A 20,742-nucleotide genomic window follows, 5' to 3' on the forward strand; every position below is an offset into this window, starting at 1 on the left:
TCCCCAGGTTTCCTGCCTGGAGACCGTGTGGGTGTCACGAGCCAATGTGATCCAGCGCCGGGGCCGGGCGGGCCGCTGCCAGTCTGGCTTTGCCTACCACCTCTTCCCGCGGAGCCGGCTGGAAAAGATGGCCCCTTTCCAAGTGCCAGAGATCCTGCGCACACCCCTGGAGAACCTGGTGCTGCAGGCCAAGATCCACATGCCAGAGAAGACGGTGCGGCAGGGGTGGGCGGGGGGCCTGGGAGCGCGCAGACGGGGTGCAGGCTGACGGCGGCTCTGCCTCATTCATGCTGTAGGCAGTGGAATTCCTCTCCAAGGCCGTAGATAGTCCAAACATCAAGGCGGTGGATGAGGCCGTGATCCTGCTTCAGGAGATCGGTGAGTGGGGCACGGCTGGGCCAGGCTGCCGAGTGGCTCTCAAGGGCGGGACTGACCGCTGAGCTTGCAGGGGTTCTGGACCAGCGGGAGTACCTGACCACCCTGGGGCAGCGCCTGGCCCACATCTCCACTGACCCGCGGCTGGCCAAGGCCATCGTGTTGGCTGCCATCTTCCGTTGCCTGCACCCACTGTTAGTGGTCGTCTCGTGCCTCACCCGGGACCCCTTCAGCAGCAGCCTGCAGAACCGGGCGGAGGTGGACAAGGTCAGACCCGGTGCCTGCACGCAGCCCTCCGCTCACCCTCCTGGCCCTCCTCTGCCTTCTGTCCCGAGGTGGCCTCCTCTGGTCCCTGCCCTGTGACCCCGGCACCCTCCCCACCTCACAGGTGAAGGCACTGTTGAGCCACGACAGTGGTAGTGACCACCTGGCCTTCGTGCGGGCTGTGTCCGGCTGGGAGGAGGTGCTGCGCTGGCAGGATCGCAGCTCCCGTGAGAACTATCTGGAGGAAAACCTGCTCTATGCACCCAGCCTGCGCTTTATCCACGGTCAGTGGGTCCCCTGCTGCCTGAGCCCCCTGCCCCTCCAGCTTGCACTGGGCCAGTGTGGTGAGCAGAGCCCTACTTTCCCTCCCCAGGACTCATCAAGCAGTTCTCCGAGAACATTTACGAGGCTTTCCTGGTCGGGAAGCCCTCAGACTGCACCCTGGCCTCTGCCCAGTGCAACGAGTACAGTGAGGAGGAGGAGCTGGTGAAGGGGGTGCTGATGGCGGGCCTCTACCCCAACCTCATCCAGGTGCTGCCTCGGGGCGGGGGCACCAGGCCACGGTCTCTTCCCGTCTCGGCTCCTTGCTCAACCTACCCACCCTTTCCCTTCATCCCTGCAGGTGAGGCAGGGCAAGGTGACCCGGCAGGGCAAGTTCAAGCCCAACAGCGTCACCTACAGGACCAAATCCGGCAACATCTTGCTGCACAAGTCGACCATTAACAGGTGGGGGCTGTCCGGTGGAGCAGGCAGCGGGGGTGGCCCAGGAAGGGGCCTCACCCAGCCCTTTGTTCCCCAGGGAGGCCACCCGGCTACGGAGCCGGTGGCTGACGTACTTCATGGCTGTCAAGTCCAACGGCAGCGTCTTCGTCCGGGACTCCTCCCAGGTGCACCCGCTCGCTGTGCTGCTGCTGACCGACGGGGACGTCCACATCCGCGGTGGGTGCCCGCACCCCTCTCCACACCTCTGGCTGCCCTGCCTCCTTGGGCCTAGCCTCACCTGGGCTCCTCGCGCCTTTCCCTTCCTCTAGATGACGGGCGCCGGGCCACCATCTCCCTGAGTGACAGTGACCTGCTGCGGCTGGAGGGCGACTCGCGCACCGTGCGGCTGCTGCGGGAGCTGCGTCGGGCCCTGGGCCGCATGGTGGAGCGGAGCCTGCGCAGCGAGCTGGCAGCACTGCCACCCTGTGTGCAGGAGGAACACGGGCAGCTGCTCGCCCTGCTGGCGGAGCTGCTGCGCGGGCCCTGTGGCAGCTTTGACGTGCGCAAGACAGCTGACGACTGAGCGCCGTCTCTGCTGGCGCCGTGTACAGAATGAAAATGTTTATTTAAAATAAAGTTCTATTTATCCCTTGTGAGCATCGCTATCCGCGGGGCTCCTCTCTCAGGGAGGACCTCAGCGCCCTGGGCTGGGGGCCACACTCCCCAAACCAAGAGAAGCATGAAGGCTCAGAAGGGAGGGACCCAAGGTCGTAGAAGAAGGGGCCTAAAACCCACACCTCGGGAGCCTGGACCAGCCTAGTCTCTGCACTGTCCTTACAGGTGTGGCAGGGCCCACCGAGTGCATCCTCATGCAGTCTGGCTGCCCCCTTCCAGCTCGGGGGGGTGTGGAGGGAAGATCTCCATAAGCAGCCAAGGCCCACTCAGACTGTAACCCTCGGTCACAGCCACAGGTCCACAGATGAGGGGCTAAGGCGAAGACCACAGGGCGCACTCCAAGCCCGTGATGCAAAGGGATAGCGAGGGGTGGACCACGCAAGCCGGGGGGGTAGAAAAGGACGCACAAAAGACAGGGCCTGTGTGTTTGGGACACAAGAGCTTTATTTACTCTGGAAATCGTTACAACAACCACAGATTGACATGGGGAACGGCTGAGCCATAAGCAAATGGGGAAGCACAGAAATGTCCCTGCCCCGATGGCTGCAGAGCAGAGCGCGCAGGGCCTCTGGGCCCACCTGTCAGGGCAGGCTTCTCAGCGGCTCTGGCTGGCGGGACCCGTCAATGCAACTGTGACCAACTACCCTTCAGAACACTGACCACTCCAGCGCCCCCTCAAGGGCCCTCCACTGGGGTCACCTCTCCCACCCCTGCTTTTGGCCAAAGGAGTAAGAAGACCCAGAGCTGCTTGTCCACCTCAGCATTGACATGGGTGTGCCTTGAGGCCCAGCACTGTCACCCCACCTCCCATTGTGTCCTCCCAGTTCCCTCACCCCTGTCTGTAGACAAAACAGACACCCCGATGTTCCTGGTGCTACTGAAGCACCCTGGATGGCCTCTGGCTCTGGAAGTGCTTTTTCCACAAGATGCCTGCAATTTCTACCCATGGCAGTGCTTGGGGAGATGGAGATGTGGTGTCGAACCTCCCTGGAGAAAATGCTACCTCAGAAATGGGGAGAACCTTCGCAGCCCAGGCACCCTCCCTCTACATGGACGTCAAATCTGAATGATGTCTAGTTCGAGGGCCCCCCACCTTCTCAGTGCCAAGGGACGCCCGAAGAGGAGGTGGGAGGGTGTGGGGGCCAAGTCTGCACTGCAGAAAACACTGTTCAGAGGAGAAGCCTTGGAGACTCCCAGGCCATTTCACTACAAACTTACATTTTAATCCTTTATTAGAAACCATGCAAACTTTAATACAAAAAATACAAGTGCAATAAGAATCTTCATGTCAATATAATCCCCAGGGCTAATCATTGCAGCCATCCCAAGACCAGGCCTAACTGGGACACGCCTCCTCAGGCTGGGCTTGCCTCCCCTCTCCCCTCTCTCCAGTCAGGCTACAAAGGAGCCTGGATGGCCCATCACATGTCCTTATTTCTAAATTTCCAGCCTTGATTCCCCACTATCCACATGCGTGCCGGACATATCGGGCTCCCCGGCAGTGTCCTAGGCTGCAGGCTTGGAGGAATTTGACCTCCACTGCCCTCTCCAGTCCCAATTTTATGTCTTTCACCAGATCCCAGGGAATGAGACAAACAGATGCCAAAACCAGCCTCTTGGTTAGAAAAGAAAAGCAGCATACACACAAAATGCCAGAACCACCAGCCCACACTGACCAGCCCCTAGCGGTCCCTGCCTGCTCTCCAGCCCACAGCCCCCACACCACGCCTGCCCTGCCCACACCAGCTCCGGGGCTGGGGCCTCAAGCTGCCCAAGCCAGGGCAGCTCCCGACACCTGACCTCCCAGCTGGAGGCTTCAGGATCTCCCCTCCCTGTTTCCTTTAACACCTACTGAGGACTTTCATTTAGACATGGCTTCAACCTGCAAAACTACTCCACTGGTTTTTAGGTTATTAAAAAAGAAAAGATAAAGTGTGACAGCAGCTAGGCAGATATGGGGAGGAGCAGGGACAGGCAACGCTGCCTCTGACTAACTCGGGAAGGGCAGCAAGTGGTGCCTGGTACCACCTGCACAGTGGGCACCATCGTAGGGTCAAAGGAAGAGGCAGTGGCTTAGCAGGCTCCAGGGGATGCAGTTAACGGCAGCCATCATGTGGACGTCTGCTTCCACTCTTCTTTCCGGATGGACCAGCGAGGAAGGAAGGTATGTCAGTTTCTCTTGGGTTTGGTCCAAAAAACCCAAACAAATGAAAAGGATGCTGTGATCCAGCTCGCCCCTACACCCCAGGTCTCAGGAGATCCCAAAATTATTCTTCCCTACCCCATTTTCCACCCAACCTTCTCCGAGGAGCAGTGGTGCAAAGTGGTGAGGATGCTAGCCAAGCAGGGAGCTGGGCCTGGGGTGGGAAGTGGAAGGAGCGTGGGCATGGGGGGAACTGCTGCTGCCCTGGGCAAGCAAGGGAGGGAGGGAGGGAGGGAGGGAGGGGGCGCCTAGAGGGCTGCCCAGGGCCAGAGCCACAGGCTGGCGGGCGGCCTGGGGCAGGGAGCTAGGGGCCCGGCTGCCTGAGCTGGGGCCGCCAGGGAAGTGAGGGCGGGCGGGAGACAATGTCGGCCCCGTGATCGGTGCGGGCCCTGGCGTTTGCCCGGAACGTCAGCCTGTAGGTCTCAATCTGCAGTGACACGGGAGGAGGGAAGGGAGAGGGTGACAGGGGAGACAGGAGGGGGACACAGGGGACGGAAGACGAGACCAGAATGTCAGCATTAGATGCCTGGAAAATAAAAGGTTGCTTCGTTAAAATTCAGGCCACTCTCCAGTCAGAAAACAAAGGAGTTTCAATTTTTGAAGCCAGTGGCAGGGCCCCTGGCTGGCCCTCAGGCCAAGCCCAGCCACTTACTTGTCTCCTGGATCTGGCTGTCCAAGGTCTGAGCCTCCCTTTGGTCACCACCCCCTGCCAGGGTGGTGTGGCCACTGAGGCCACTGGCTGAAGTGGGGGCGCCAGCTTCAGGCGCTGCCTCAGGGATGGCCAGCTCCTCCCCAGCAGGGGGGCCTGGACACGGAGGGGCCTCGCTGCCACCGCCCTCAGTCTACAAATGAAACAGTGGGGGAGACAGTGCAGGGTCAGTTGGGGAGGGAGTGGGATGGTGATGGTGGTGGGTTTCACACACTGCCCCCACCCCCACTGTCTGGACGGCCTAACGTACATCACATCTGCGAGTCGAGCTTGGGTGCTCCCCTCCCCTACCCCAACCCACCAGGCCGAATCCTGGTTTGAATGGCCCAGTGCTGGGCAAGAACCCAGACCTAAGCTCTGGGGCAGGAAGGGGGTGCAGCCTGGCTAGGGATGTACTCCAGGAGCCTCCTCTGGGCGGCCTCACGAAGCCTCTGACGTGACAGCCCGGCTCCTTAACAAGGCTGATGCCAGATCAAAACAACTATGACAGCAGGTTGTTAGCAAAAAAACCTGAGAAATGATCTCAAGTTGCAGGTCAGGACTTGGCTAGGGAGCTGTGGCAGCTGGAACCATTCCCGTGGGGTGCAGGCTGCCACCTAGGACCTGAGGAACCCCACAGACTCCCTGCCTGGCTAATCACTGTTCACTCACCCCTGACACAGGCCTGTTCTGTGCTGGGCAGTCTTTCAGGGCCTGGGACAAACAGGAGCCAAGAAAGTGTCCAAGAGGTATGATGAGGGAGACTACAGGGGCCAGGAGAGCTTCAGGGGAGAGTAAGGACTGTGGGGACCGTGGACCCCCAGTGTCAGTAAAGAGCAGAAGAGGGAGGGGCTTTGGGCACTGGGCGAACTGGTACGCCTGTGCCACAAAGGCCCAGAGATGACAATGGAAGGCTCCAGGGTGGTCCCTGCTTAGAACAGTGAAAGATATGGCCTCTGTGCTAGAAAAATAGTTCCAGAAGTGGTTAAAAGAAAAAAAAAAAAAGGGAGATGATGTGAATGAAAAAAAGACTGGCGGTGAGAAAGGCCCAGGAGTGAGCCCTGGTCTGCACGTGCTTGCCACGTGGCTGGGACCACACCGAAGTTAGTGCCCCAGGGAGGCCACCCAGAGAATGGCCCCTCACAGGTGTGGAGCACGACCCGAAAGTCTGTGATAGAGCCAGGGCCCCCAGTGGTCAAGGGAGCCAGTCGGGGCTTGAACTGGAGCAGAGGGTGACCGGGACACAGCTGGGATGGAGCTTGCAAGGGGCGGTCAGACACAGGAGGAAGGACCACAGCACCGCTCACATCCCCGCTTCCTCACCCATCTCCTGAGACAGCTGCAGCCACCCTCAGGCTTGGAAGCCTTCAAGAAGTTGCTCCCATGTGCCCCCTACTTGATGACATGGAACACAGACAGAATCTCTGGCAGACAAAGGGTCTCACAGAACTGTGGAAGGAGGGGAAGGGAAGAGAGGGAGGGAAGGCAGGAGAGGCCCAACCAGGATAGGAAGCCGAGCACTCTTCAGGGCCTGGCAGTACAGGCCTGAGGAGGTGGATGTCGGGTCTGCTGCCACGGGCAGCTGAAAACGCGCCACCCCGTTCGCAAGCCCCAAAGGAAGCCTGACACAGAGCACCACGCTGCCCTCTCACGAGGTGCTGCGAGAACTGCACTCCACTGACCCCTGGCTTCAGTGGGGCCTGCATGTCAGCCCTGTTCCTCTGAAAACAGCTGAGATGGGCTCAGAAACGCAGCCCATGGCTCTCAGGAGAAGGTTCTGTCTCCAGTTGGACAGATGAGAGCTGACTGGGCTGGGGCCTCTTCACCTCTCCTGCCTCACTCAGGACAAATGACTGACGATGGGAATAGTCATGCAGTGGGTGAAACATGACTCTTGAAGTGACTGAGGGGCGGTGACAGGCACCCATCTGCTGGCACCAGGCTCCAGCTGCACAGCGCCCCCCCTACCAACCTCCAGCCCCGTCAGGACCCAAGCACTACCTTCACAGCACCTCCTGCAGGCAGGTGGCCCACGTTATCGAGGGACCCCACCTTTGCCTGGGCCTTTTCTTTGAAGTTCAGTTTCTGACTTTCGATCTTGACATCTCCTCCACCTGGAACCAAAAAGAAATGGGTCATTATGGCTGTCAGAAAAATACCCCTAAAGGCAGAGCCAGGAGGCTGGCCAAGGACTGGGCTGTGCCCAGGAGAGAAACAGGGAAAACGTGATCTGCTCCTGGTGGCCCTGAGGACACGGGTGGAGGCCCACTGAACACATCTGTCACAACAGGGTTCCTCTTCTCCAGGTCAGGCTGAGTCAATTTCACCACGCGGCCAGAGAGAAGGAAAGTTACCCCACCACCACCGTGCATGCACTGCCTGCAGCCCCAGGAGAGCTTCTAAAGGAGGCAAGATGCACGCCTGCCTCGGGGTCACTTGGCGGAGTGACACCTCCCTTTAACCGACAGTGATACGGGAGTCCAGCCCGCTTTCAGCCTCATGGACACCCTGCTGGTCAGGGTCAGGATCCTGGAATCCTGATTTTCTAGCTGCCAGCACAGATACGGGAGGAGAGGAGTGACCAGCAAGACAGGATGGGCGTATGCTCTGGTGAACAGTTTAACCAAATCTGTCATGAAAAGGAGAGACGGTGAGAGGTGGGAGCAGGGGGAAGGCAGTCTGTACACAGGCAACATCCGCAGCTCGGCCGGAGTGCGGCCATGGGAGCAAGGGCCAGAGAGCTCTCACAGCCACCCAGACTCTCAGCTGGGCTTTTCCCCGGGCCTTCTTCACTCTCCCATCTCTTCTCTGCTCATGTCACCTACCTTCCTTCCCAATTCTCCAGGTATCCTTCCCACTGGACTTCTGGCCTATTGTAAAACCTGGACCTCAAGTCACTCAATGTCACTAGGGAAGAAGTTATCTCAGAAGAGTGGATTTTCCAGATAGAATGGAAAAAGGAAGGTAAGCTGTCAGCCAGTGTGCCTGCTACTGCAGATACAGCCCTGCCCCAGGTCTGCTGCAGACTCTAGATCAGGACACATGAGACTCTTAGGGTACAGCCAGAACGCAGGCCCTGCCCAGACAACATGCCAGCTGCCAGACATTTCTGTAGGAGCACCAGGCCTGTGCTGCTGGAAGGAAAGTCTGGACTGCTGTGGCAGCAAGATCCACATCCGTGGGCCAAGGCAGCGTTGCTGAATGGCTTCCTGTTCCCTGTGGGAACTGGTGGTTGATGCTTCACTGCTTGGAAATATTCTCTGCTCCTGCATCTGACAGGCGAGGTCCAGCCACCATTTTCTAAAGCTCCTTCGGCACCAGCTCCTGAATGTGCATCAGGGAGGCTGAGAAGGGTCTCAGCTGGTAGGGCACCTCTGCCACGGGCCTAGGTCACCAGTGCTGTGCACACAGAGGGGCCTCGAGACTCTCTGCCCATGCAAACGGCAGCCCTTACAAACTGTTCCTCCTCCAACAAAGAGGTTAGCACCCAGAAAGTCCCTCCCTGACAGGGGCTGAGGACTGTGTTGTTTCTACTGCTGTGCCCTGGGTGTGGGCGGCTCTAGGGGTCTTAATGAAAATGACAGAGGCACAGGGGTGAAACCTGGGATGAGGCAGGCAACACTCACCAGGCTTGTGCTTGATGTTAGCCTTGGACCCACACTTGGAGGAGACCTTAGAGATGTCCACCTTCTTGTTCTGAATCTGAACCTGAGGAGAAAAACAAACACACAAAACCGATTCAGGTCAGAGAGGGTGTACTGTCAGGTTCAAACCCAAGCTCTCTTTATGGTCTCCAAAGTCCAGCTCAGAGGCTGCCCTTTCCAAAGCCTTCCCTGTTGTCTCCCCTCGCTCCATCTCCTCTTCACACTATCTCTTGCAGGGGCATCGGCCCTACACTAACTGCTTCACGTGCTCAATCATCATTTATAGACTACCTACGACCATCAAAATGGCAGCCTCTGCTTCGGCTCTGTCTTTCCAACAGTGCTACAATTACGCCTCAACGGAAGCGTGGAGAAGTGCACTTTTCCCAGTCACAGGTCTGGCAGCTGCTAAGGCAGGCCACCACGTGTTCTCAGCAACTGCGGCAGGCTCATCTTGCACCATACCCAAGATGACCTGTGAGGGGTCAACAGAGGTCACTCGCCATGGCCAGGCTCTTGCCAGGATGTGGAGCCCACACAACTCTTGACCGTGTTCCAAATGTGAAGCCTAGTCCTCAGTGAAAGAACAGTTGATAAGGGGAAGTTTCCCTTTATAGATGCATTCCAGCCAATAAATGAAGAAGGGATGGGAGAATTCCAGTTTCACCACAGTGCACCTTTGCTGAACTCAGGGTTTTGGGCAAGAACAGCCGCCAACATCAGGAAGAGAGATGAAGAGAAGAGTGAGATGTTATGTACCTCCTGACAGAAATACCACCACTGCCTATGAACGTCCTGCAAAAATGTGGGAGTAAAAAAAAGAACCAAGCCTGAATTAATCTGAAGAAAAATGTAGGACTAATGAATATGTTAAGTGAAACCATGGGGATATCCTCAGTAGAACCCAAATTCTAGGACAAACCATTCAGTTTTACTCATGAAAAGTGTTACCATGAAAAAAGAAAAATGAACAAGGAACTTGAGCAGCAAGAGACACCTAAGATTACAAGCGGGCAAAGTAACCAACCAGAACTTATGGGCCTTACTTGCATCCTGATTCAGCAAACCTGGTTACCATGTTATGCGGTTTCATATTATACATGTGTACATTAGCATTCTTATCTGTTACAGTTATATATTGGGATACTTGCAGATAAAAGATATAACTAGAACTGGCTTCAGAATAATGGACTGGCCACAAAAATAATAAATGCTGAGTAAAAAAGGACATCCAATTCACTTTACCATTTTTTTTTTCTAATTTTGTATACACTTGAAAATGTCTATAATTAAAAGTTTTAAAAACTTTAATTGCTTCTCACTGACTTAAAAACCACCGAGACAAGGCTGGTACATAGAGGAGCCACGTGCTGCTGTTTCTCATGCTGGCCCCAAGGCCCCACCCAGGGATGCCCAGTGGCCAGCACAAGCCATCCCCGACCACCTCGCATCCACACACTTCCGCCTGTCGCCCGCTCGCATGATCTGCCCCTGGGGCGGCACAGGTGTCAACACTGCTAGTGCAGTGACCCTGCCAACAAGCCTCAGAAACCACTGACACACACACACCCCTCCTCACAAGGGTGAAATGGAACTCAACTGCTGCAAAATTTAAACTATGATCATCCACAGAAGTAGCTGTGATGTTATTGCTCAATGGCCTTTTGGTTCTCAAAAAGGGGCATGTTTGTGTGTACGTGGGGGCGTGTGTGGAGCCGACCAGAATCTTGCTCCAAGCTACTCATCTGTGTGATAACCCCAGAATTTCTCTCCGGGCAGAAAGAGGGCTTTTGGCGGGCCAGGGTTAGATGCGTATGGCTGGTGGCCACCCTTCTACCATGCAGGTATGATCATGGTGGCTTAACGGCGGGGCTGATGGAAGGCACAGCAGTAACTTAGTCTAGGCTGTTGACCCTCATCTTCCCACCTGGAAACATCACCACAGGCAGTTTCCTAAAATGAAATACTTGAAAAAAGTACATTCCTTGGCCAAAAAAAACCTGTTTGAAGTCATGTGCAGGCAGTGTGGGAAGGCACAGTAGGTGAGAAATAAATGAGGACTATTTTCAGAGCTCTGGCATACACCACACAACATATACAAACACATTTCTATTTCACACACACATACACACACACACAACTCAATTCCCTCACTGTTCACATTCTGCTTTTGCATCTAGGCCAAAACCCTGAGAGGAAAGGCTAGAGTCAGTGCCTCCTGGGCTCCTCACAGGCTGTATCTTTATCACCTTAACCAGGGGCTGCCTTTACGCTTTACCTATCTCAATCTTCCCACACTGGGATGGCCAGTGTCTGGCCAACTTCCAAGCACTGTCCACCTGAGTGCCACACCACGCCAGAAGAGCCAGTGGTGGGGAGATGCCCAGGAAGGACATGAAGCAGGGGAGTCATGTGGGGGGATAACAGGTGCTCGATGTTTGCACCCTCACAGCAGAACTGTGGGGTGGGGGCCTCTGCAACCCATGGGCAGGATGGCCTGACCACTGAGACGGCAGAGGATAGAGCCTAAAAATGAAGAGGGTAAGCAGAGTGGACTTAATTCAGGTCAGGGCGGCGAGGAGAAGGAACTGCATGAACGAGGGAGACCAGGACAGCTCTCCCCTCTGGGACTGGGAGAGGAGCAAGGGCAGAGGCGGTGAGGGCAGAGCCCCGCCTGCTGCGGTCTGTCACAGGGACGTGGAAAACGTTCAGGGCGTTCTCCACACGCTAGATGACAATGGTGGTCAGCGCCGTCTCTCCCAGGACCGCCCTTTGAGCTCTAGATACGTGTGTCCCCAACTTAAGGGTGGCACAGAGTAGCAGCATGATGGACAGGATGTCTGAATGGGACAGGGAAGGAGAGAAAAATAAAAGGAAATTGGAGGAGAAAGGGGTAGAAAAGGGCAACAGTGAGGGAAGAAGAGCAGAAAGAAGAGAGGGAGGAGGCGGCAGAGAGAGAGGAGGAGAGAGAGCAAGAGGGAAAAAGAGAGCAGAGTCATGAAAATGAAGGGAAGACCCCGGGAGATGGGGAGGGCCTGGGCACGAATGCCCTGCTCTAGAGCAAGGACTCAAGGACGGGCTCTTGAGGAATGCTGACATCTGTCTCCAGGTCAGAACCAACTGGAGAAGGCAATGGCAAGCCACTCCAGTACTCTTGCCTAGAAAATCCCATGGACAGAGGAGCCTGGTGGGCTACAGTCCATGGGGTCGCTACGAGTCAGACATGACTGGGCGACTTCACTTTCACTTTTCACTTTCACACATTGGAGAAGCAAATGGCAACCCACTCCAGTGTTCTTGCCTGGAGAATCCCAGGGACAGCGGAGCCTGGTCGGCTGCCGTCTATGGGGTCGCACAGAGTCGGACACGACTGAAGCGACTTAGCAGCAGCAGCAGCAGCACAACCAACGCATGCCCAGGGGTGGACTTGAGACAGACGATGGGCCAGCTGCTGACCGCATCCCTCAGACCAGGTCTCTGACAGCAAGGCCTCCCACCCACAGGGGCGAAAAGATGCCAAGTGGGTGTCACCCAGATGCCATTCAGGGGCTCAGCAGGGGACACCCAGTCTGAACTCAAGTGACCATCAGGGTCCCCCCCGAATCCATTCACCGCCAGTGAGGCGGTGGCCCTCTCCCCAGGGCGCCCCGTGGGGGGCTTGGCCTCAGACGCCAGTGGCCCTGAGCGCATACTTACATTCCCACCTCCAGGGACATGCTTAATATTGTCCTTGGAACCACACTTGGACTGAATATGGCTGTAGCTCACTTTTTTGGAGACTATCTGGACCTGGAGTGTTAGAAAACAGAAAAAAAAAAAACAACACAAAGGGAGAGGGCTGGTTAGAACCGACACGGGGCAGGCAGTGAGTCCACACGTGACCATGACGAGTGGCAGATGGTGCTGTTAAAACCCTACCTCCAGCAGAACAGCTGTGGAAAAGCACAGGGCAAGGGACGGGAAGGAGCAAGAAAGAGAGTGGAAACATGAACAAACAACACAAGGACAGCAGATGTCGCCAGAGTGCTCCACGGACATCCTCACCGCTCCTGGGCCCGCTGCTGTTCACAGGGTCCAGACAGCAGTGGCCTCGATCCCCATCCACCACAGCCCACCCACATCTGTTCTCTCCCCGAGGCGCCTCTCTGCAAGAGTCCTGCTCATCTGGACCCATCCTCACCCAAGGACGGCACTTCCCTGAAATCTAGGGCCTGGAATCGCTGCAGAAAGACCTGCTCTGGGAAAGCAAAGGCTGCACAGAGAAGTCTGGGGCAGCTGGCTCACGACTCAGATCTGATGCTGACAGGAAGGACAGCAGAGGCTGCTGGACCTGCGATGCAGAGCCCTGGGCACCAGAGGGCGCCACCACAGCCACTGCTACACTACCACAGCGAGCCCATTTCTCTCAGGGCCAAAGAAAGGATGTTGCAATTGCAGTTAAGCTCTCGTCTTTTTTGACACCAGGGTAAAACCTCTTCCACAGTCCTCCAGATGCCCAACCTTCTCTGTCCTGTGAGTTTCACGTGCAAAAGGACCAGGTTCTGGGCAGGGCTGCAGTGACGCACAACTGGAGGGCACCCGCCCACTGTGCTATACATGAACAGCTCCACTTGAACAGAGCAACATGAAGGCCTAGGCTCCAAGGTCTGGGACAAAGAATTCTTTTTGAGGCTTCTCAAGAAGCCAGCTTCCTGCCTTTCCTTCCTTAGAGCCCATCCCAAGTGATGCAGCCCCCAAACTGAAGAGTTCTCCACAAAGTAGAGAAATCTACCCTGAGAAACTCCAACTGTTTCTTGCCTTCTAACAACATCAGTGACAAAACCACTTTCCTAATGAACCAGGTCTGAACCAGAGGCCTGTACAGGACCTCTGGAAGGCCCCGGGAGCCAGGGTGCGGCCTTCCGCGCCTGTCAACCACACAGCGTCCTTGGCCTGAACCCTCCCATCCCTCAGGGCTGCAGCTCAGGCTTCTCTGGCAGCCCCCAACCACCCATCTGCCACAGAGAAGGGCAGAAGGTTCCCAGAGCAAGAGGAGGGTCCTTGCTCCAGGGTGTGGAGGCAAGCGGAAAGAACCGAGCACCTCCACTTACCTCTGCTGTCCACATAATGCTGCAATCCCTATGCCGAGTGTGTTTTCTACTGGGAAATGGGAATGAGCATCCTAACTTTCACTTCAGAGGTCCTTGGGGAACCAGGACAAACGAAGCCATTTTCACACCCAGCGGTGTGGAGAGGGGCCTTCAGTTGAAATTGAAGCACAGGGCTCTGGGGTTCCTGGTGCTGGAAGGTTACCAGTACCATGTCCTACTGAGGAAGTAGGTGGATGCTATGGGCATAAAAGGTAGGTTTCAGATCAAGGTCAGTGTGAAGGACGTGACTGAAAGTCTTTGCATCCATTTTATCCGCCTGAATAAATATCCCCTAAAGGGCTAACGGGTTCCCAGCTCTGTTAACTTTCAAGGTTATTAGAGAAAATTTTCTGATGCCTGAGTCATCAAACACAGAGGAGGGAACATGGGGAGGAGTAGAAACTAGTTAGGGATAGGAAAAAGGTGCAAAAGAAGGGAAAGTGACTCAGGCTAGAAGAAAACAGTTGACCGTCTTTTACCTTCAAGAGGTAAAAGTCTAAATAAAACTCACTTTCCCCGTAGGCGGTTTCTGTGCATTGCCAATTGGGCCGGCTGCTTTAGTGACTGCGTTAGGTTCAGGCTTTCGAGCTGGAGCAGCTGCCTCTGTTTTTTTCTCTACTTTGGCCTGGATGGAGATAAAGGGAGGGCAAATTTCAAACCAAGAGGATAACAGCCCAAATGCTATGAAGGGAAGAAGGCAGAAGGGGACTCGAATCCAGGCCAGGCCACCATGCATAAGCAGGTCATCCTTGCTCCTAGAAAGAAAACAACCATTTGCCAGGGAAGACCAAGCTGGAGGGAGAGGGGTTGCAAACCAGTCTTGAGATACAAGGAAGAGATCAAGACACCATTCGTGGAGAAGAGGCAGGAAGAAGGGATAAATATGAGTGTATACCGGGGTTTTCAAATCACAATCCACCCCTCCCCTGGGCCCCATGTTCTGATACGCTCCAAGCAAGCTGCCATGGTCACAGGAAGCCAGTGTTGATGACAGGAAGTGTCACAACCTCAGGTATGTTGGAACAGAAAATACTTTCATCACCAGACTGAGTTATTCAACTCCCCACCAAGACCAGTAGCAAGTTTTGCACCATGTACGCATAAGAAGAGCACAGAAGTGGGGAAAGGCCATCAACACCTGGCTGGGTACGCCAGCACTATACTCTCTTGGCACAAGCAACCCTTAGGCCCTCATCCCAGTTTTTTCATAAATGTCTTCAAACAGAACAAGGATTCTGTCTCATTTTGGACCCTCTTCAATTTTTTCAGCAGCTCTGGACTGAAGCAATTTAAATGTCCTACTCTGAGTGGGGGGAGGCAGTGGCAGCAGTTTAAGCGCTAGAGAATGATGCAGGAGATGAGGAGGTTACTACTCCAGAAACTGAACCCGGACTCTTGCCACCACCTTTTCACACACAGAAGCCCCATGATTGCTAACAGTTAAATAATTCTGGGGTGGATGCACTCAGAAAGTCCTTCAAGTGAAGAGTATGGTTCTCCACCATGACACTCCACCGCAGTCCTTTTGTTTAGGAAAGCCAGGGATAGAAGAAAGTCACCTTGGCCATAAGAGGACACTAGTCCTCGTCCAGACAGACTCTTCAGCCAAGACACAGCTCAGGGAACAGAGAAGCAGTCCATCTTCTGCCTAGGCTGCACAAGGAGAAGGAACAGAATGGACCAGGTTCTTGCCCAATGTCTCTCACCTATGCAAGAAGGCATTCTTTGTTTCGTAAATAAAGCAGAACACTTTGCCTCCAAACAAAAATGTAAGCCCAAACCCCAATATGCAGACTAGGAGACGAGAAGAGAAAGCCTGAGCTAAGCCCACTTGCATCCTGTTGCTGGGAGGTGGAGCCCAGGCTGAAACTCCCTGACACTAAACCCACTGTCCTGACTGTCCCCTGCATGGTGGGCCCCTTGGGCTGATGCAAGGACATGCCTGGGAACAGTGCTTAGATGTGGCAGAGGATGAAGCAAGAGCCAGCATGCCAGGGACCCCAGGCTCCCTGGACTCACCCGGCCTCCTCCAGGCTGGTGCTTGATGTTTTCGGTGGAGCCAACCTTGGAGCGGACGTTCTTCAAATCAGGGGCAGAAGCATTGGCAGCCACGCGGCCCAGCCTCAGGGCAGAGGAGCTGGGCTTGGCTGCTGTGGGCTTCTTGTCCGCGGGAGGCGTCCCGGAGGGCCGGGGGGACGTGGCTGTGGGCTTGGCTCTGCTGGGAGCCCCTGCTGGGGGCGCTGTCCCAGGGACAGCGGTGCTCTTCTTCACGGAACTGGTGGCGGTGCTCTTTGGGCGACTCAAGTCAGCTGCTCAGGAAGGAACAAAAGGTAACACGTGAGAAAGCAAAAGGGAGCCTTAAAGCCAAGGAAGATGTGGGGTTTAAATCTGGATTCCACAATGTGGGGGACGGGTCTCACCTGGTGCAGACTTTGTAGTCATCTTCTTAATCTCTGCAGGTTTCCCCTCAGTCTTGACTGCTGCACAAATATACACTTTTTAATATCATATTTAAACAAGATGATCCACTGAATGGTTCATCCTAAACTGAGATTCATGCATTCGTTCAACAATGACTTGAGTCAAGGGCTATGTTAGGCTCTGGGAACAGACTAGCAAATGAGACAGTCAAGTAGAGACACCCCCAGATGGAACATCCAAGGCCAGGCATGTAGTCATTTCTATGGTCTTGACAATGCTTCCATGTGGTCTTTCTTTAAATGGCCTATTTCTTATTATGAAAGACCATGAAGTTCTGGGTACTGTGGAATTACGAAGAAAGGAACAGTAAATTCTACCTGGGAATTCATGAGAGTTCCCTTCACTCAGGATTCTTCTGGATACACATAGCTGCTAACCTCACATGGTGATCGAGGCTCCACTTTTCAATGGGCCCATGAAGGACTGGTTCACAAGTCCTTCTATCTATACAGCTGTCTGGAGCTATCTGGGGTAAAGCCACTGGTTCCAATGGGAGGGACATTCAATACTCACCAGTGGGCCTCTTGGGCAGGGGTGTGGAGAGGTTCCTACTGCTTGACCCAGGTGAAGCAAGAGTCGCAGCTGCTGGGGCTTTGGGAACAGCCTGGGTGCTCTTGGAGCCAGGTCTGACAGCCGGGGCAGAGGCCGGCTTGGATGGAGAGACCCGCTTCTCAGGAATCTTCGCTTCTGCAACAGGCTGTCAAAAGTGGGAATAAGAGCGGTAGGTCAGCAACAGCCCCAGGAAGTCATGCCAAAGGATGGTTCCATATAAGCAGATGTCAGAAAACATGAGAACAGTGGGCTTGGCAGCTACTAGGAAATATGTGGCTCTAAGATCAAAGTCCTCCAGACAACATGGGAAATGGCCATGTAGGGTGCCTTGTGATTAGGATCAGGAAACAGGAAGTCAAACCTCAGTCCAACCTGAACTAGTGAGGATGAACAGCCTGAGAAATACACCACACTACAAACTATCCTCAGGATCCACTGCATTAAATACTGATGCATTTAATGTAGTAATACTTGACCGGAGGGTAAACGAAATTATAAAAAATTACAAATGTTTAGTCCAATCCAGCTATTCTGTGGGCTAAGATGCACCCAGTGAATTCTGAACAGGATGGGGCAGCAGATGGAGACTGCATTGGCCAAATCAATTGGGTCAGAAGCCTAAGCTCCAGCCCCAGGCAGCCCCTTGACTCATGTGTGCTCTTGGGCAAATCACTGAGCCTTTCGAGGCTTGATTCCCTCATCTGGACAAAGGAGGGCAGAACAGAGGATCACTAAGGATCTGCTCCATTAGGGACTGGAACATGAGAATTCTGTAAGAACACAGTGACAGTGGGAAGGGGCAGGTGCAGGGTGTGGGCCTGACAAGCGGAGGGCAAGAGAAGGCTGATGCCAGAGCTCTGACTAAATGCAAAGGGAAAAGCCCCTCAGGCACAGGCACAGACACAGACGTGTGGGTCACTCCAACTCTTCTTCCACAGAGGCTGGGCACACTATCACTACCAAGAAGGGGAAGGAGTCAACACAGTCTGGCATCTACAGGAACAGAAGATGAACAGACCTACCATGTTACTCAAGAGAGTAAGCCGAGCCAAAGACACAGTAGATCTGTCTCTTATATGCCAAGAGAAATGGCCATACAGAGGGCAGGATGTGGGCAGAGACAAGGAAATGGCTTAAATGAAAAATCAGCTAAGGAGGTTCCCAGAAATTAAGGGCTGGCATTGATTTAGAGAAAATCTAACTCTAATGACCACTGCTACAAATGAAGGGCCCAAGCATCATGTAAAGAACCTAAAGGTTGGAATCAGAGAAATGGTCCAACTACCAGCTCTGTCTAGAAAAAGTCATGGGTTCTGTGGAGGGGCACTCCTACTCTATTTGCTCTAAAATGTTAAAGACTAAACCAGGAGCTCTCTGGCAGCTCTTTTCAATTTTCAATGCAGTCAGTCAGAATAATTGAGTGGGGTCTTATATTTTGCTAGTAACAATGATAAAATAATTTAGAAAAAGGTTACAAGGGACAGAACTCTCTGAAAGACATAAGTCTTCAGGCTGCTTTTGGCCTCAGCGAGCATAGAACTGGCCTGCTCTCATAGTTGGAGCTACTCTCCTGATTTCTCAACTTTTATTTTCCCCTCTGTCAGACTGACAGATCTGAATAGTTTTATCCCCTTTGTTTCTGTAAATCTTCCTACCAAAATAAGGAAAAAAACTAGGTTTTTCATTAGGCTTTAGTTTTTATCCATCTCTCAAAATATCTAAACATCTATATCTTAACTGAAAGATAAAGAGGAGTGTTGCCTTTGTCTCCCTCAGGATTTGCTGCTAAGAAAGTATCAGGGTGAAGCTGCTGCCATGGCTCCAGTCACCCTCCCTCTGCCCCCTTATTCAAATAAATTGTCTTCTAAAGATCAGGAAAAGCATTCAACTTGGTAAATAAGGATCAGAAAGTGTTTCGAGATTTTCTCATTCCTAGTCTATACTAGGATTTCTCAGTTCCTTGGCTGCGGTTTCAACCTAGCCTATGATTCTTAGGTTCCACCAGTTTTATGTACTAGATTAAATTAAAAACACTTACATTTTAACATGGTAAGCTACTCCCCATCATGAATTTGAAGAGTAACATCAGGCTGACCTAAGGCCATTCTCAAAGAAAACAAGATGTTAAGAGAAGGCAGCCACAGAGTCCATCCACCCTCTCTTCCCATACCAATCCTGTGAAGTTAATGTTGTTCTGAACTGCCCAGTTTCTAAGCAGTAATGTGTGGGTGACCTGGAAAACTGAACAACTTCAGGAGAAGCCCAGGGAGAAGAAGCCTAATGTCAGGAGCAAGTAAGTTATCACATGATACTGGAATCTGCTGAGATAAGCTGGAAGAGCTAATAATAATCAGCTAATAGAGGAAATTCACTTCTGCAGGATGATTAAGAAGAAAGACAAAGAACTGAATCTGACTGAGAATCTGATGTCAGAATTATACCAAAAATGAGTATGTGATTGGCATGAGGAGTAGGGGAAACTGGTTAACAAGTACTGAAATAGATGAAAAGTAAGGAGGAGCTGGGAATCAGGAAGAGCTGGGAGAAAGAAGGAGTGGAAGCAGAGGCAATATTGCCTCCAACCAGGGCAGAGAAAGGCACATAGTGAAAAAGATGGTGGGGACTTCACTGGTGGTCCAATGGTTAAGACCCTGTACTTCCAGTGCAAGACAAATGTGTTTGACCTCTGGTCAGGGAACTAAGATCCCATAGGATGTGCAGTGGCCAAAAACAAAAAATGTAGAAAAGGCCTTCAAATGTCACAGCTGCATCATGGGTGCCCACTAGTGATTTGAGTTAACCTTTCCCCATTTCCCTTTCCTTTCCCTAGCCCCCCAGCCTATTTCCATATCTGGAAGCAACAGCACCTAACTATCTGATGCTTGGAGGGGAAAACTTTTCCCTGGCACAGTGCTCAGGTGACTACTTACCTTGGGCTTTGCGTCTTTTGAAGGTAAGGTGGAAGGCCTGGCAGTGGCAGCAGCAGGGCGTTTGGGTGGGGCAGCTGGTACTGAGCCTGAAGCAAGGCTCATGGGTTTTTTATTCGACCCACCAAAGGTGGTGGGAGCTGTCTGCTTAGGGAGAGAAGTGGGCTGTGTTTTGGCTTTCGATGTTGAAGTCTTTGCAGGTTGAGTGGTGGCCAAAGGCTTTAAGTTGATTTGTTTTTGTTTTTTTTAAAGGGCAACATCAAACACACAAACAAGAATAAAAACAAATTAAAAAAAAGTATAAATTGCACAATTCAAAGTAAAACTATAAGCAATGAGGAAAGATGCAACTGAAAATTAGCATTCCTTTCTTCTGAGCTCAGTAAATAGTGGAAAGATGCCAGGATGAGCATAAAGAAAACTGGAAATTGCTTCTTAATGATAATGTCACAAATTCCAGTAGTTGGACATCTCAAGATTTAAATTCAGTAATAACTTTAAACAATTAACCAACTTTTGAAGGCTGCAATAATTCTGTGAAGAAAGTCACCAGCAGGTGATTAAGCTATTTACTATCTGTAACTCTGTGATGTAATATCAACCACACTAAAATGAGCATTTGTACTTTAGAATAAGTGTCTGGAGCTATATTCCACCTTAAAAATCTGTGCTCCTTTTTCATGAAGAGAGACTTCAGAATGGATTTCTGAATAATTCTGTAATTCCCTTTATTGATGTTGTTAAAGGAAGCAGAAATATCTGCAGAACAAATATTCAAGATAATAGGGTCAAAAGCAGAGATTTAAAGGGTTTGAGTTAGGCCACCATGAAAAAATGGGAATATAAAATATTTTCTAAGCATTTCGAACTTGAAGAAGAACACATTATTAGCTCAGAAAAAAGAAATTTCACTTGCACAATCCAAACAATAATAGCAGAAGGTAGTTTTTTAAAAATTATAGCAGTAGAGGACAACCCACCATTCTTGCACTTACCTTTGTTTTCTTCTCTGGGCTTGGTGGAAGCTCCTTGTTTGGAGGGGCGGTGATGTCATTTCCAGACACGCTTCCAGTAGGTTGTCCTTCTTCTGATTTGGCTATTC

At 52.8% G+C, this 20,742-nt stretch overlaps 2 protein-coding genes across 19 annotated transcripts in view; one reads left to right on the forward strand and one right to left on the reverse strand.

Moving 5' to 3' along the window:
* Window positions 1–1,990, forward strand: part of DHX30 (DExH-box helicase 30) — a 28,357-nt gene extending 26,367 nt beyond the window's left edge. For all 14 annotated transcript variants that reach the window (XM_055413713.2, XM_055413716.2, XM_055413721.2 and 11 more), the window contains 8 exons: window positions 8–214; window positions 297–378; window positions 449–642; window positions 764–923; window positions 1,013–1,170; window positions 1,262–1,365; window positions 1,439–1,578; window positions 1,671–1,990. In XM_055413713.2, coding sequence (XP_055269688.2) covers window positions 8–214; window positions 297–378; window positions 449–642; window positions 764–923; window positions 1,013–1,170; window positions 1,262–1,365; window positions 1,439–1,578; window positions 1,671–1,924 — 1,299 coding nt within the window. In that variant the 3' untranslated portion in view covers window positions 1,925–1,990. The remainder of the gene's footprint in view (window positions 1–7; window positions 215–296; window positions 379–448; window positions 643–763; window positions 924–1,012; window positions 1,171–1,261; window positions 1,366–1,438; window positions 1,579–1,670) is intronic.
* A 2,469-nt stretch (window positions 1,991–4,459) lies between these two features.
* MAP4 (microtubule associated protein 4) overlaps window positions 4,460–20,742 on the reverse strand; it is a 98,836-nt gene continuing 82,553 nt past the window's right edge. For 2 of the 5 annotated variants that reach the window (XM_055413705.2, XM_055413706.2), the window contains 11 exons: window positions 20,636–20,742; window positions 19,644–19,859; window positions 16,675–16,858; window positions 16,101–16,160; window positions 15,700–15,989; window positions 14,192–14,305; window positions 12,248–12,340; window positions 8,534–8,615; window positions 6,909–7,021; window positions 4,872–5,061; window positions 4,460–4,745 (listed from right to left, as the gene is read on the reverse strand). In XM_055413705.2, the coding sequence (XP_055269680.2) occupies window positions 4,738–4,745; window positions 4,872–5,061; window positions 6,909–7,021; window positions 8,534–8,615; window positions 12,248–12,340; window positions 14,192–14,305; window positions 15,700–15,989; window positions 16,101–16,160; window positions 16,675–16,858; window positions 19,644–19,859; window positions 20,636–20,742 (1,457 nt within the window). In that variant the 3' untranslated portion in view covers window positions 4,460–4,737. Of the gene's footprint in view, window positions 4,746–4,833; window positions 5,062–6,908; window positions 7,022–8,533; window positions 8,616–12,247; window positions 12,341–14,191; window positions 14,306–15,699; window positions 15,990–16,100; window positions 16,161–16,674; window positions 16,859–19,643; window positions 19,860–20,635 lie in introns of those variants that run through there. The other 3 variants (XM_055413707.2, XM_088831808.1, XM_088831807.1) reach the window with 3 other exon arrangements.

Source organism: Moschus berezovskii, chromosome 24 (genome assembly GCF_049115385.1).
Source record: "Moschus berezovskii isolate FMDL1 chromosome 24, NW_MosBer_1.0, whole genome shotgun sequence".
NCBI classification, from domain to species: Eukaryota; Metazoa; Chordata; class Mammalia; order Artiodactyla; family Moschidae; genus Moschus; species Moschus berezovskii.